The following is a 13,313-nucleotide window of genomic DNA, read 5'->3' as shown; positions in this document are numbered from 1 at the left end:
GGGAGGGCATATGTGTGAGGAAGGAGGGTGAGGGACGGGGGCTGTGCGAGGAACCCCTGCGGCAGAGGGGGCAGCGGGGCGGTGTGACGTCACGCACCCGGCGAGCGGTGACGCCAAACGCGTCCCCGGCCGGGTGGGCGTGCCCGGGGAGGGAGGGGACGGGAGGGGGGGGGCGTGCCCGTGGCGTGACGTCACGGCGCCGGCCATGGCGGCGGGCGGCGGCGGCGGCGGCGGGCCCGGTCCCGGCATTAGGGGCGCGGGCGGGCGGCGTGCGGGCGGGCGGCGCGGCGCCTAAGATGGCGGCGCTGCGGGAGGGCGGCCGCTACGCCGTGAGCGGCGGGCAGGCGGCGGGCAGCAGGACGGTGCTGCACGTCAAGCTCACCGAGACCGCCCTGCGCGCCATCGAGAGCTACCGGGGCCGGCAGGTGAGACCGGGGGGCGGCGGGGACGGGAGCGGGGAGCGGGGACCCCCGCCGAGGGGCACGGAGCCCCCCTGCTGGGCTTGTGCCGCCGCGTCTCGCGTTGCCCGCTCGGGTTTCGCTCTGCTTTCCTCCCCCGTGCTGTGTCCTGCCCTGCTGTATCTCACTTTATTTTGCTTAATTCGTTTTATCTCGCCCCTCCTCCCTTTTCCCCCAAGCCCAGCGGGCACCCGTGGGTGCCGGGAGCCAGGCAGGTGCCTCCCGCACGCCCAGGGGAAGGCTGATTAATTATTTCTAATTCATGAAACAGCGCTGGTAAATTATTTACCTGATTTATTTAATATATATATATATATTTTTTTTTATTTTCCCCTAAAGCGGAATCGACCTCCAACTTAGTATAATTTCCCGTCAAATTTTAGCACGTGCCTGCTCCTCAGGATGCTATGAGCCGAATAAAAGAACGATTTATAGTGAGTATAGGAAAAATATATATATTGTTAAATTATCAGGAAAAACAAACAAACAAACAACAACAACAACAAAAAAAAAACAGCACTGAAATTCTTCCTGCCTTGCTCTTTCCTCATCCCTCTTAACTTCAGTGCCTGGAGCCCCGGCTCTTCCCGCAGCTCTGCGCTCCTCGTGTGGTCCTGCAGGAGTCAGTGCCTGCCGCGGCTCCAAGAGCGGCTGGCCAAAAAACTTGGAGCTCCGAGAGTGCAGCCTCTGGAGCTTCTGCCTTTAGAAATAGCCACCTCCGAAGCTAGCACGCCCAATTGCAGATCCATGGGCTGTAGCTGGCAATACTGCTCCTCTCTCTAGCTTTTCGTGCTGGGTTGTATCGCCGACCTGTTTCACTTCTCGCCATGCGGCTGGAAGAGTTGTGACACAGGCTTAAAATCAGTGTTGCTGAGAACTTGAGAAAGTTGTGAAGTGAACGCAGGGGAGCTGACCTATAGCTCTGTAATCGCCTCTGCCCGGTGCAGAAGAACCTTATCTGTGTAACACAAGTAATATCTCCAACAGCATGTCGATGTGTGGAGTCACGATAACCCTCAAATGACCTACTTAGCCATCACTTGTACAACTCAGGCAGGCTGTGTGTGCTTAATTGCTTAACACTCAAGTTTAAATACTTTCTGTAAAGATGGAAGCACTTACTCTGCTTGCTTTCTTTGCTGAAGATTTCCTTAGCTTGCATAGCAATCAGCTCTTAAATTCTTGAATCCAGCTTCCCCCACGTGCAGAGCTGGGGATGTATCTGCAGCAGACCAGCTCCGTGCAGCTGTGTGTAGGTGAGGGCAGGGCCTGATTCCCTGCTCACCTTTCTGCTTCCCGATGCATGGAGTGGGCTGGGTGCAGGTGGTGCAGGACGTTCTTCGTGTTCGGGTTGGCCTCAGTGCTGCTGATCGGCATGGCTTAAAGCACTCGAGCATCATCTGCGGCCGCAGCAATGGAAAGCATGACCACTTTTTCTTAAAAAACAGGTTCTGCTCAGTTACCTGATTAGATGAGCTCAAGTTATATAGCATGCAGGTCTACCCTGTGTGCCAAAATGAACTGGGCAGGATCACCAAGTCACTTTTTGATGGCTTTGCTGTAAAGTTGGATTGCCGTGTAATGATCAGAAGCAGTGTAGGAGACCAGGTGAAGAAGAAGCAGAATGCAACACGGAGCCTCTCGCTGTTTGACGACAGCATGTAATGTCACTCCAGGTGCTGGTGGCCTCTCCTAATCTGCCAGCTGCTCCTGAAGCAGGCTGGGGAGCACTGCTCTGAGCAGTCCCTGCAGGGCAACAAGGACAGAAGTGTCTTCAGCTGATAGTGCTTTTAGCAGAGCAAACATCTGTCTGCAGTTATGTCCCAGCTGTGGTTCTCTAGGTGACAGCAACTGTAAATCTCTAAGTTGTTCTGAATGCTATTAAAGCTTTTTTTTTTTCTTTTTTTTTTTTTTTTTTTTCTGGCCTCTAAAATCTCAGCCTCCTAAACCCAGGGATAACTCTGGCTCTTAGGAATCTGTCTCGCATTTAAGTGTTTATTCTTTGAATAATCATTTGGACGTTCCAGCTGCAGAGGTTGTGGAGTCAATAAGCATATGAAATGCGTGCTTGTCTGATGTTCCCCCCACTCGGAGCAATTGAAGTGGTGTCATGGGAGTCTGCTGTATTTCACTTACCAGGGCTGAAATTCCCTGTGACTCACGTCTGCCTCGAACAGCCAGGGTTTGGGCTGGGGGTTAGGAAACTGCTTTCTGGTGCAAGGCTTCGTCCTCCTGGAGGTCCGTGTGAGTGAGGATGCACTTCCCCTTGTAGATGGGGCAAATGTCTTTGGTTTTGCTTTCTGCTTGCCTGTCAGTCAGCTCCAAGGTGGACTTAGAAGGCACAGGGAAGAGGATGGGGGTGAAGTGAGCTGACAGTCAACCAGAGAGTGGCTGTGAGAGGTTAAGGGAAGACACTGAAAATCCTGTTGGGAGTGGGAGTGTGCGGAAGAGTCTGGCGCCTGCAGTGGAGCTGGGAATGCCCTTGGTCATTCCCTCCTGCTGCTGCTGAAAGAGCAGAAATCTGCTAGTGATACTCTTGCTACTGGAGTGCAAGCCGCAGGGGAGCTCCCTGTGAAAGAGGGGATATGCCTGAGGCCTCTGTTTCTGTCTCTAAGTTGCCCACTTAGGTACACGGAGTGCTGATGATACATTCTGCATTTGTTTTGGTTTGGTTTCTTCAAATCTGAGGTTGTATCTCTCTTAAGATGATGCACTTGATAATGTGGAGTTAATTGATTTAGGCAACGCAAGTATTCATAATAAATGTATTTTCATCACTGGTTGATTGCAGGGCTTTTTCCCCTGGTTTCTTATGGGAGCAAGAACTGGGTGATCTTACTCTGCGTGTTTTTGCTGTGTCACAAAGTTGTGAGTCTGATTTGGGACAAATCTCTTAGCAGCAGGAGAAAAAATCGTAATCCCTACAAACTATGGGGTAGATGAGTAGAAGAGAGACACCAACATAACAGCTGAGTTACGGACACAGCGGCAGCAAGGGCTTGTGCCTCCACTGCAGACAACAGGCTCCATGTGGCAGGGATAACCTGCAGATAACCTGGTCTGTTAAATCGGTGCCACCTCAGCTGGATGCGTGCTGTGCCGCTGCCCTGTTGGCTGGCTGGGAAATACTGCTGTCTTTTGGCAAGTGTGTCAGCCTGCTCTGCTGCTAAAGAAAACCAGAAGCCCTTCTTGCTGTCCTTGTCCTTTGCTTGGCTCCCCTTCCTGCACAGGCTTCATGGTGCAAGGTCTCGTGTCGTCAGCGGCAAACCGAGCTGGGTAGGAGGGCTCACACTCGGCACCGCGATCGCAGTGCTGTAGCCAAACCGGCACATCCACTCTCAGATGAAAGAAATGCTTTTTTTTTTTTTTTTCTTCCCCCTTCCATTCCTACTGCTGCACTATCTTCCTACACAATCCATGTGTCTAATGCACAGGACAGGCTGCTCTGGATAGATCAGAGATCTGGTATGAGGGTGACGAGGATGTGTATCCTGTTTCAGGTGTCAGAAGGCTGTGGTTGATGAGACATGGGACTGTAGGAAAAACTTGGGGCAGTGACATGCTCTCTGAATGAACGAGGTTGTTCCTGCTATAGAGCTGGTTTAAGGCTAGCACCTTACTGGCACCCCGTGCGTGTACTCGGTGAAGACAAAGTGGAGCTGAATATCTGCAGTGATGACTTGAACTGATCTGAGGTTTCGTGGCCCTTGACAGTGGGGAGAAAAAATACGAATCCACTTCTTTTCATTTGGGAAAAACTACCTGATTATTTATTTATTTATTTTCCAGAGTGTCTGGTTCTGGGTTAGTGAGCTGAGTTTCTGGAGGAGCTCCACAAGTGCTGGAGGGAACAGGTTCCTGGGAATAGGAAGGAAAGCTTCCTGTTTCAGGAGCTGTGCAGCAGTAGATGGCCGCGTAGCTAGAATACAGCTTTATTTTCCAAGACAACTCCTTGGATCTGTTTGCCAGCTTCCCTAGGAAGGGCAGTTGCATTTTCTGAGCCAGTACATCCACTGCTTCACCTGGGCTGGGGCTGCTTCTGCCTAACCCTGGGGGTGCTGCACTGGCTGTGTGTTTAAAGCAAACAACAACAACAAAAAACCGTAATCTCACTGTGTAATTTTAAGAGTAATCAGGGTGGGTATGCCAAAGGAGTCTGAGTTAAGGTTGCATCTCCATATCCATGCATTAAAATGGCTTTGCCAGCTCACAACATGATTGTTTCAATACATTAAATGCTTGGAGATGAGAGTTAGCTCTCTCAACTTCATTAAAAGGAAGCCTAGCTGGCTACTTCAGTTTCTCAATCCATATAGTAATCGGGAAGTATGATGTGACCCATCTGATGGCTGGAATGTGTAGGTAAGGAATAATCCTCAGTGGCAGTGATACAGTGTCTGAGATAATATAATAGACTTTATCAAGCCCTATAGTCTTTTCTGTTGAAATGCTTTTCCTTCTCCTGTGAGGAGGGCTCTAATTCCTCAGCCGAAGTTGTGCTGATGTATAGCCGTGCTGTGAATTAACAAGTAAATTTTTACAGGCTCAGTGGGCAGCTGTAAGCCCTGAGGCAGGAGAGAGAAGCTGCTGAAGGGCTGTGGAGGGGAGAAAGGGAAATCCTTAGGCTGACACTGTTACCCTGCAACTACATCATGCCTTAGCCTTTCCGCATGGTAACTCTTTTAAAATCATCAAAATGTATACAGAGCTATTGCACATCACAATCTCTAATGTGTTGATATAAATGCATCTTCTGTTCACTGTGAGTCAACAGGCCTGAAAAACACTAGATAATTAACCTTGTATACAAGGGTGGTGCCGGATAAATATCCGAGTTATTTGCCAAGTGCTGTGTGTGTGTGCAGATCTTGTGTCTTGCAAGCAGACGTAGTCCCTGCCCAAAAACCATTAAGCAAAACTGCAAACCTGGGGAAAGTAAGATGGGTAGCTCTCAACTTTTTCTCCCCCGTATTTAGAGATTTATGATCTGGTTGAAGCAGCTCTAGGTATTTTTTTTTAACCAGTTCTTTGTAGGAAACTTTATCTTAATTTTTTTCAGATGGAAGTAGTGGAGTGTGCCTGCAGCTGTAGCTCATTTTTTGACTGAGCTGACATTTGGTTATTACTACTCTCACTTCACTGAGGCAATGTACACATCGCTTCAGCTGTTTTGGGTACTGCATCTGCAGAGGGATGTGAGGAAAGGGAGCTGGCCTCCTCTGCCCTTCCCCTGGAGTGATCAAGGGGGTGTAGCAGTGGCCTACGCCCTCCCGAGAGTCCAGAAAGGCTGGGGCTTCATTTTGGAGCAAAAGATAAGGGGCTGAGGCTTGAGAAACGGTAGGTAATGTGAAGGTAGAGCTGATAGGGCCCGTATCATGCAGTGCCAGAACAAGAGGGCGCTTGATAAAACTGGTGGATAAAGTTAAAGCCAGCGAGTCTGTTCACCTGGAGGATGGTGAGCTTCTCTGCCTCGCTGTCAGGGGAGACAGGAGGCAGACGGTATCAGCTGGTTCATAAAGGGATTGGGCAAATTCATGGACAGCAAGTGCATAAATGGATTAAAAAAGCACTAATTGTGGATGTGCCCTCTAATGTAGGTGGGTGTGGGGAAGTTGGCTGAGGATGGCACAGGAAAGAGGCAGGGCCCCTGTGCTCCCTACGCAGAGAAGACCAAGTCGCTTTGGGGTACAGGACATGAAATACAGTGAGCGAGGACTTGGCAAGAGATGAGAAGTAGAAAAGCCATTTGTGCCCGGTGTGAGCTGTCTGTGAGATGTTTGTTGCAGTGTCAGGCTGGCCGGCAGCCGAAGGTTTGGCTGCGGGGCCGTCCCCTTCCCTGCTCCCCACCAGCACAGTCTGGTGCTCCAGATAAGGTGCCAGCGAGGACGTGAGAGCCTTCTGATACTCGGCTAAATTTAGATTCTCGGTGGCATTTTCTCTCGCTGAAGTAGAGCAGGTTGCTGGCGAAGCCAGTGTGCTTTCCCTGGATCCGAAGCCGGCTGATGTCGAGCTCTGTGTGCGAAGGTGACGTCCGCCGCCTCGGCCTGCGCGGCCGCTGCGCCGCCACCTCTGAGTCAGCGTGTGGGGAAGCGCTCCCGGACGTCACTTTCTGTGTGGGACACAATTTCCTTCCCAAAAGCTGATGCCTGGGACAGAAGTCAGGATTTACAGCGGCGTCAGACTTCATATATGTACCCCCACTGCCTTCGGAAACGGGTTCGTTTGTGCGTGCTGGGCAAGCAGGTCCATTCATAACTCCACTTGTCTGGCTTCTGGCACTTCCCTGCTTTGAGCCAGAAGATCTGTAGAGCAAGCTAGTTCCCAGCAAGCCATTTAAAGGCTTAAGTTGGTGTGTGCTGCGGGCTGCTGTGCAACTTGAGGTGCTGCGTAAGCCTCCTGTCACCGACAGCAAGCACAGGCGCTGTTGAAGAGCTGGGGCCTGCGCCTGTGTCGGCTTGTTGCTGCTGGCAGGGTGGTGCCTGGCTCCTGCCTCTGCTGCCACCCGGCACGAGCAGGGTCAGTCCATTGCCAAACTCAGGGATCTGCTGCTGGTGTGTGGTGAATTTCCCTGTGAAAAGGGAGACAAATGCCAGGGAGGGAGGAGGAAGCTGTGGCTGGGGGCAGGAGCTGCCCCTAGCTTGCTTTCCTACCGATACCGAGCTGTGTCCTGTGCTGACACCGCTTCATGATCCTGGATGGCACCTCGGTTTACAAGCACTTGCTTTTCTGGAGAGAAATGTTTATTAATTAGAATGTCATCCTCTGGCTCAGCTCTTTCAGCGCAAGCATTTGCGGGAGGCTGACGACCTCGCTGCAAAATCCTATGGACAAAGCCTAGTAAGTCGAGCCAGTCAGCACAGAGGCCATATGTTTTCTGTCCAGCAGTGTAATTTCAGGATTCAGTAAAGCTGAGCACAGTCAGCACTGCTGCTAAAATGGGATATCCTTATCAGCATGCTCCTGCTGGCAGTGGTGTTTTTGCTCCTGTGAGCTATGTCAAGGAATAGATCTGGCCAGAACCTAACCTGTGACAAGAAAAAGTTTTCAGCTAGCAATCTCCTTGCCCCCCCTACCCCAAAACACCTGCAAGTCTTCATGGGCTGTGGCACGGGATGCTTCCATACTTGCATCCTGTTTGGGAGCAGGCTGCACTTAGTGATGTGAAATTATAGAGGCAAGTGAGAGGTGGCTACTATTATTTTTGGCCCTGTTGCATATGTATCTTGGTAGATTCATTGCTGAGGGAGTGAGGACTGTGTGGGGGAGACCTAAATTACTTGGCTTGGTTATGTTCCATCTCTTCTAATTTCTGAAATGAAATCTACCTCATTAGCCAAGCTGAAGAGTGGAAAAGCACCAAAGGGTGCCCAGCACTCACGAACATGTAAAAATGGTATCATCAAACAGGCTCTTCAGAAACTAAGCACATCCAAAACTGTAAGCGACCAGGATGTGAAGGCAGAATTTAGGGGGGGGGGGGGGGGGGAACACACCTTTTGGAACTGTTTTCATACATAGGGGAAGGGAGGAGTTCTAGCAATAACAGCAATACTATGCAATAATGCTGAGCATTAATTTTCTTGCCCACCCCTCCACCCCATGACACTCAGGCATCCTTGTTGAGCGTGACAAAACATCAGCTCTAAAGCTTCTTGGTGCCATGTGGAGGACTGCTGGCAGGAGCCCTGGGCATGCATGTGTGGGGGCACTGAGCCATGGTATAGCTGGTGAGAAGGAGGCTGGCTGCAAACGGATGCACAATGTGTGCTCTTGATGAAGAAAAATACATTCTGCAGATGCAGAGAGGCTTGCACTTTGCTTACATTTTACTTGTTTTCTTTTTCTTGCAGGATCTTATTTCTGCTCAACCTTCAATTCAGTTTCAAGGACTCCAAGGGGTGAGTATTTTGTACTTCTGTAACACAGTCAAGCATAGATTATCTATTAGTTACTTAAAAAAAAACAACAACAACCACAAACACACATGCTATGGGTATTTTCAAGATAAGTTTAACACCACGTTTCATTTTATTTACTGAAGAATTTTAGTTAAAAGTAGAAAAGAGTCATGCTGTTGGTATACCCTTTTTTTTTTTTTTGTCTTTTATCACCTGATACCCTAAATTTGAAAGGAAAGAGTATAACTTGTAAGTCATCAACTAAGAAGTGTAGGTGTAATATTGCAAAAATGACCTGGAGTGTGTGGTTTCAAGGTGTAAAGCAGATGTACAATTTTGAGGGGTGAGAGGGTTGTTTTTAGTAACATGGACTATCGATGGTTCTTGTACCTTTTTTAAAACTAATATAAAGTGGAATATTTCAAGCCTGTTGATAGAGTTGAAGGAAAAAAAAAAAAAACGAGGAAATGTGGCCTAAAGGGTACGTGTCCTATTAAGCAGTCAGCAAGTGTAAACTGGAGAAATAAAGCTGAATATAAAATTAAATGCAGGTTGTGATCTGTGAGTATCTTAAGATACTGCGTTTAATATTTGAGCTTTAAAGGATTGTGAAAGACTCATTGTGAAAGACTGACATACGGATTGTGCCTCTCAACCTTACTTCAGGTCATGGAATTGATCCAGTTTTCTATGTACACATGCAGTGCTTGTGTGGATACACCAAGGAAGGCATGAGAGGATGGATAAAACCTTTATTCTGATGTAAAGTAGTCATCCTGCTCAAAGAGTTTGAAACTACAGTCCTGGTCCGGTGTAAGGTGGGCTGAGTGGCAATCAGAACCAGTGTAAGGGATGTGGTTCTGCTGGCATGGTCACCTTGCCCTCACGTAGCCCACAGAGTCTGCCCAAATCATCGAGTCGGGGGTGGTTTGGGCTGGAAGGGACCTTACAGAGCACTCAGGTCCAACTCCTCTGACACAGGCAGGGACGCCTCCCACTAGCCCTGGCTGCCCCCAGCCCCATCCAACCTGTGTCCTCCTTGTGCTGGGGGCCCCAGAGCTGAGCGCAGGCTCCAGGTGGGGTCTCAGGAGAGCAGAGCAGAGGGGGACAACCCCCTTCCTCGCCCTGCTGCCCATGCTGCTGTTGGTGCAGCCCCGGGTACGGGTGGCTTTCTGGGCTGCCAGCACACATTGCTGGCTCCTGGTGAGCTCCTCATCAACCATTGCTCTCGAGCAGGGAGGCAGTGGAGAGCAATGCAGCACCGTCCCCTTTTGGCACTCCACTGCATTTTTTCCTGTGTTCCTGTGTGTGACCATGTAACTGTTCAGCAGAGTGCGTTTTGTTCTTGTTTACAAAACCTGGAGAAAGTGACGGTTTTGCTTAGTTCAGAATAAGTTCTGGGCTTATAAATAATTAACCCAAATATTGGCACAAAGTTTAGGAAGTGGTACGAAGCAAAATGAAACTCACCAGTGCACTTTATCTAGCCTGCACCCTCTCTTTCTCTGCAAAAGTTCATGTCCCTATTTCTCCCTTATTCTTTAGTAGCAGCCTTACAGGAGCCCTCTATGCAGTTTTAGGAACTACTAGGCTGGAGGAGACCTTGTTTCTCAGCAGTAAAGATCTGCTTTTTGTTGTTGTTGCTGTTGTGGTGCACCAGGCACCTACATCACCACCGCATGCGATGTACAAACGTCCCCACAGCCATACTCCATATTCTGCTCTGTGTCAGTGAAGCAAAGCATTGCGGAAGCCCAGGACAATGCTGGAAGTAGGGTGGTGGAGTTACATATGGGATGTTCGTATGGCTTGTTAACTGATGCTGCAGGGATTAATGCTCCTGTGTTTTCCTTCTTCTTTTTTGTTGTTTTTTTTTTTTTTTTTTTTTCCTCAGCTCCTGCTGCAGTGTGGTGATGCTGCATCCCCCTGCTGTCTGCTGTAGGTCTGGGCCAGGGAGGGATGGAGGCTCTCCATGTCCTGTCCTCCTCCCACTTCTCCTCATGCTTCTGCCAGGTAGAAAACAGGAGGGGAGGACACTGCCAGCCACCCATGAGTGCAGGATGCTGTGTGGTCAGGCAGGAACAGAAAAGCCTGTTCTTCTCTCCACCCCCATGGTTGCACACGTACATACGAACTCATGTACATGTTTAACAAAAGCGCATGCTCCGCAGAAGGCTGTAGTTGCCCCAGCTCCCTGCATCTTCTCTTTAGGAGAGAGGCAGCGCAGCTGTCTGTAACTTGTTAGTGTATCAGCGTGGGTTTAAGTCGCCACAAAACAATTGCTTTATCAGTTACCAAATGTTTCACTGAGCAAACACTTCGAAAGATGGCTAAAGGGCCCAGTGTTACTGAGGTACAATGGTGTCATCTTTCTCTAGAGCAGTTAATCTGGGCCAGCAAGGTAGAACTCCACAGCAAGGTCTGTTCCCACACTCCACCAGATGGAAACATCTGACAGGACTTCGCTGTGTGCTGCAGAAGCAAACATCTCTGATGGTGCTCCTCAAATCTATGCCTAATTAGAGAAATGCAAACTAAGGAACTTACTCCAGCACATTCTTAGCTACTAAGTATCCGAAGTAGGGGCAGTATTTTAAGTTCGTTGAGGGAGATGATGAGACTCCTTTTCCTGTGGGTTTTGAGTGCTTCCAGAAGTTGTGGAGTTGCAGGCCAGGCTGCCCTGAGAGGCCTTTCCTTCATAGGGTATCATCCTCAGTGCCCATGCACCACGCAGCATCACCTTGGACGTTTGTGGAAATGGGCAACGGCACAGATCCAGGATGCAATGCTGGATTTGTCCTAAAAAGCTGTCTTCTGAAGTGCTTCATCTCTAGTTGCAGGCATCCTACTCACCTTCTTCCATGGGTAACAGGAAGGGCTCAAGTGGAGAAACAAGGAGCGCTCTGGCTTGGGGTGGTCTGCAACCACGTTAGGTGAAGAAGTTGAGAACCTGGGGCTTGGACAGGAGCCTTAGGTTAGAAAAGGCAATGTAGGAGCTTTTAGGTTGTGTGTATGTGCTAACAGGGAGCTTGGGTTTCTGCCAGAGCAAGCTGAGCTTTTTTCTGTTGTAAGGTGACGTTGCCCTGAGGGCGCCTGAAAAGCATTGGATGTGTACTGGCAGCCTCAGAGGTGCCCTAGCAAATCTGTGGACACGGTAAGGCAGTGTGCATTTGAAACAATAATAAATCACCTCTGCATGCTGTGTAATTTGCCTCCAGACACTTTTAGTGCAGTAACCACCGAAACAGTGTTCGTACAGTTTGCACCAAGCTCAGGCTGTCATTGATAAAATATACATGAGTGTTGACATGAACACAGCAGGGCACGGATCAGCCCCTGAGGAGGAGAACTTTCCTCCTGGAGTATCTCACCCCTGAACCATCCGGACCATAACGTGTGGTACGGTCTGAGCTAAGTGGGGAATGCAGAGGGGAAGGCAAGACGTGGGTCACTCTGATGGGAGAGATTAGCTTTCAGCAAATACCTTGTAATTAAACATTTTGGTTTACACGTTGTCAGTCTGGGTAGCGTAGAAGCTACTGCGGTGTGCAGTGTCCCTGGGGAATTCCAGTATTGCCAGCTGATTTTTCACTGTGAAGTGGTAGGGATAAGTTTAAAAACAAAAGAAAATACAACCCTGCTGTTTCTAGTCCAGTATACAGTCCACACCAAGCTTTAAACAGGCATGCTTTCCTCATGTGGTCTCACTGCTGCGTTTTTAACTTTCTCTGCAATGTCTTGTAACGTGCTAATTTGCCTCTTACATAGACACAAAACTTGTGGCAAGCATGCTGTGTAAAAAACTGACAGCTCACCCAGCATCTTGCTGCGCTGCATGTGCCTTCAGCACGTCTGTGCTGCAGCTTCTGTCTGCTGAGGGGTGGGCACAGCGCTGCTTGTCCTTCTCCATGGGGCTTACAAAAACAGCTGTCTGGTTTGGGGAGCTGAGCAGTGTGCTGAAGTGGGCTTGTAGCTGGATCAACTGCTTCGTACGCTCTGCAGAGTAAAATTACTTTTTTTTTTTTTTTTCTGTGAAGCTCGGTCCTTTGGCTTATAAATGGCTCTTGAGAAATGAATACCTTTGTCTAAAAAGACCTGATTATGTTTGTTTGTGTATCTTTCTAGAGTAAAGCTTTCAGTGTTTTTGTCAAATGATACATTATTTCATGTGTATCACTGTATAGACCTGTTTAGTTTCAACCACCCATTGTAGTTTAAAATGAGACTTTTATACTCTTCTGTATGTTGCAGGAATTATGGTTTATTCTTCTGCATAAAGACATGTTTCTAAAAACAATATAAAATGCCTGCTCTCTTATGTCTTTTTACAGCGTATCACTTCTGTGGTGTCCTTACAGATGAGTCAGCGTGGCGGTATTCTTACTTGCTTGTTTTTCCCCGAAATGTGTCCTGTGCAAACCTTTGGTCCTCTCTCCGACTGTAATTACTTTGTGTTATCCCCCTTTGTGCTGCTTGCCCTGGCCAGGAAAGCCCAAAATGTGTCAGTGAGTGCTTGTTACTGCTCTTTCCTGCAGAACTGGCTCCTCTTGTATCCTTCTGGGAAGAGGTGTGCGGCTGTCAGAGGGGAGGAAGGGCTGTAAGCATCCCTGTCAACAGCACAGGAAGGTCACAGAGCTCAAGTGCGCACAGCCAGCAGTCCTCAGTGGAGGAGAAGTGTCCTGCAGCTGGTTGGTGTCGTGTCTGTCTGGGTGAAAACAGCACTGTCCCTAGTGCCGAGACCTGTGCAGGCAAAAACCTCGGGGAGTGAATGCTGGGCTTTTATATTATTTGAAAGAGGTTTGGCATCTTAATCTCCCTTTAGAAAGGGTCATTGATCAGGGGTGTTCTCCAGTCTGGCTCTAACAGAGGAGGAGGAGGTTTGGTCCTTAAAGGACACAGCACTTGGCAAAAAAGGAGGATTCTGAATATTAAAACAAAAGCAATAGAAGTCAATGCT

The 13,313-nt window shown here is 49.0% G+C and overlaps 1 protein-coding gene across 7 annotated transcripts in view; it reads left to right on the top strand.

The window, feature by feature from the left end:
• Positions 1-239: 239 nt before the first annotated feature.
• Positions 240-13,313, top strand: part of ELL2 (elongation factor for RNA polymerase II 2) — a 40,910-nt gene continuing 27,836 nt past the window's right edge. For 3 of the 7 annotated variants that reach the window (XM_084503191.1, XM_084503192.1, XM_084503190.1), the window contains exons 1-2: positions 240-425; positions 8,309-8,356. In XM_084503191.1, coding sequence (XP_084359317.1) covers positions 297-425; positions 8,309-8,356 — 177 coding nt within the window. In that variant the 5' untranslated portion in view covers positions 240-296. Of the gene's footprint in view, positions 426-6,387; positions 6,675-8,308; positions 8,357-10,250; positions 10,370-13,313 lie in introns of those variants that run through there. The other 4 variants (XM_084503196.1, XM_084503194.1, XM_084503195.1 and 1 more) reach the window with 4 other exon arrangements.

The sequence above is a fragment of the Aythya ferina genome (assembly GCF_964211825.1).
Source record: "Aythya ferina genome assembly, chromosome: Z".
Taxonomy (NCBI): domain Eukaryota; kingdom Metazoa; phylum Chordata; class Aves; order Anseriformes; family Anatidae; genus Aythya; species Aythya ferina.
This window is presented reverse-complemented; position numbering and strand designations above follow the sequence as displayed.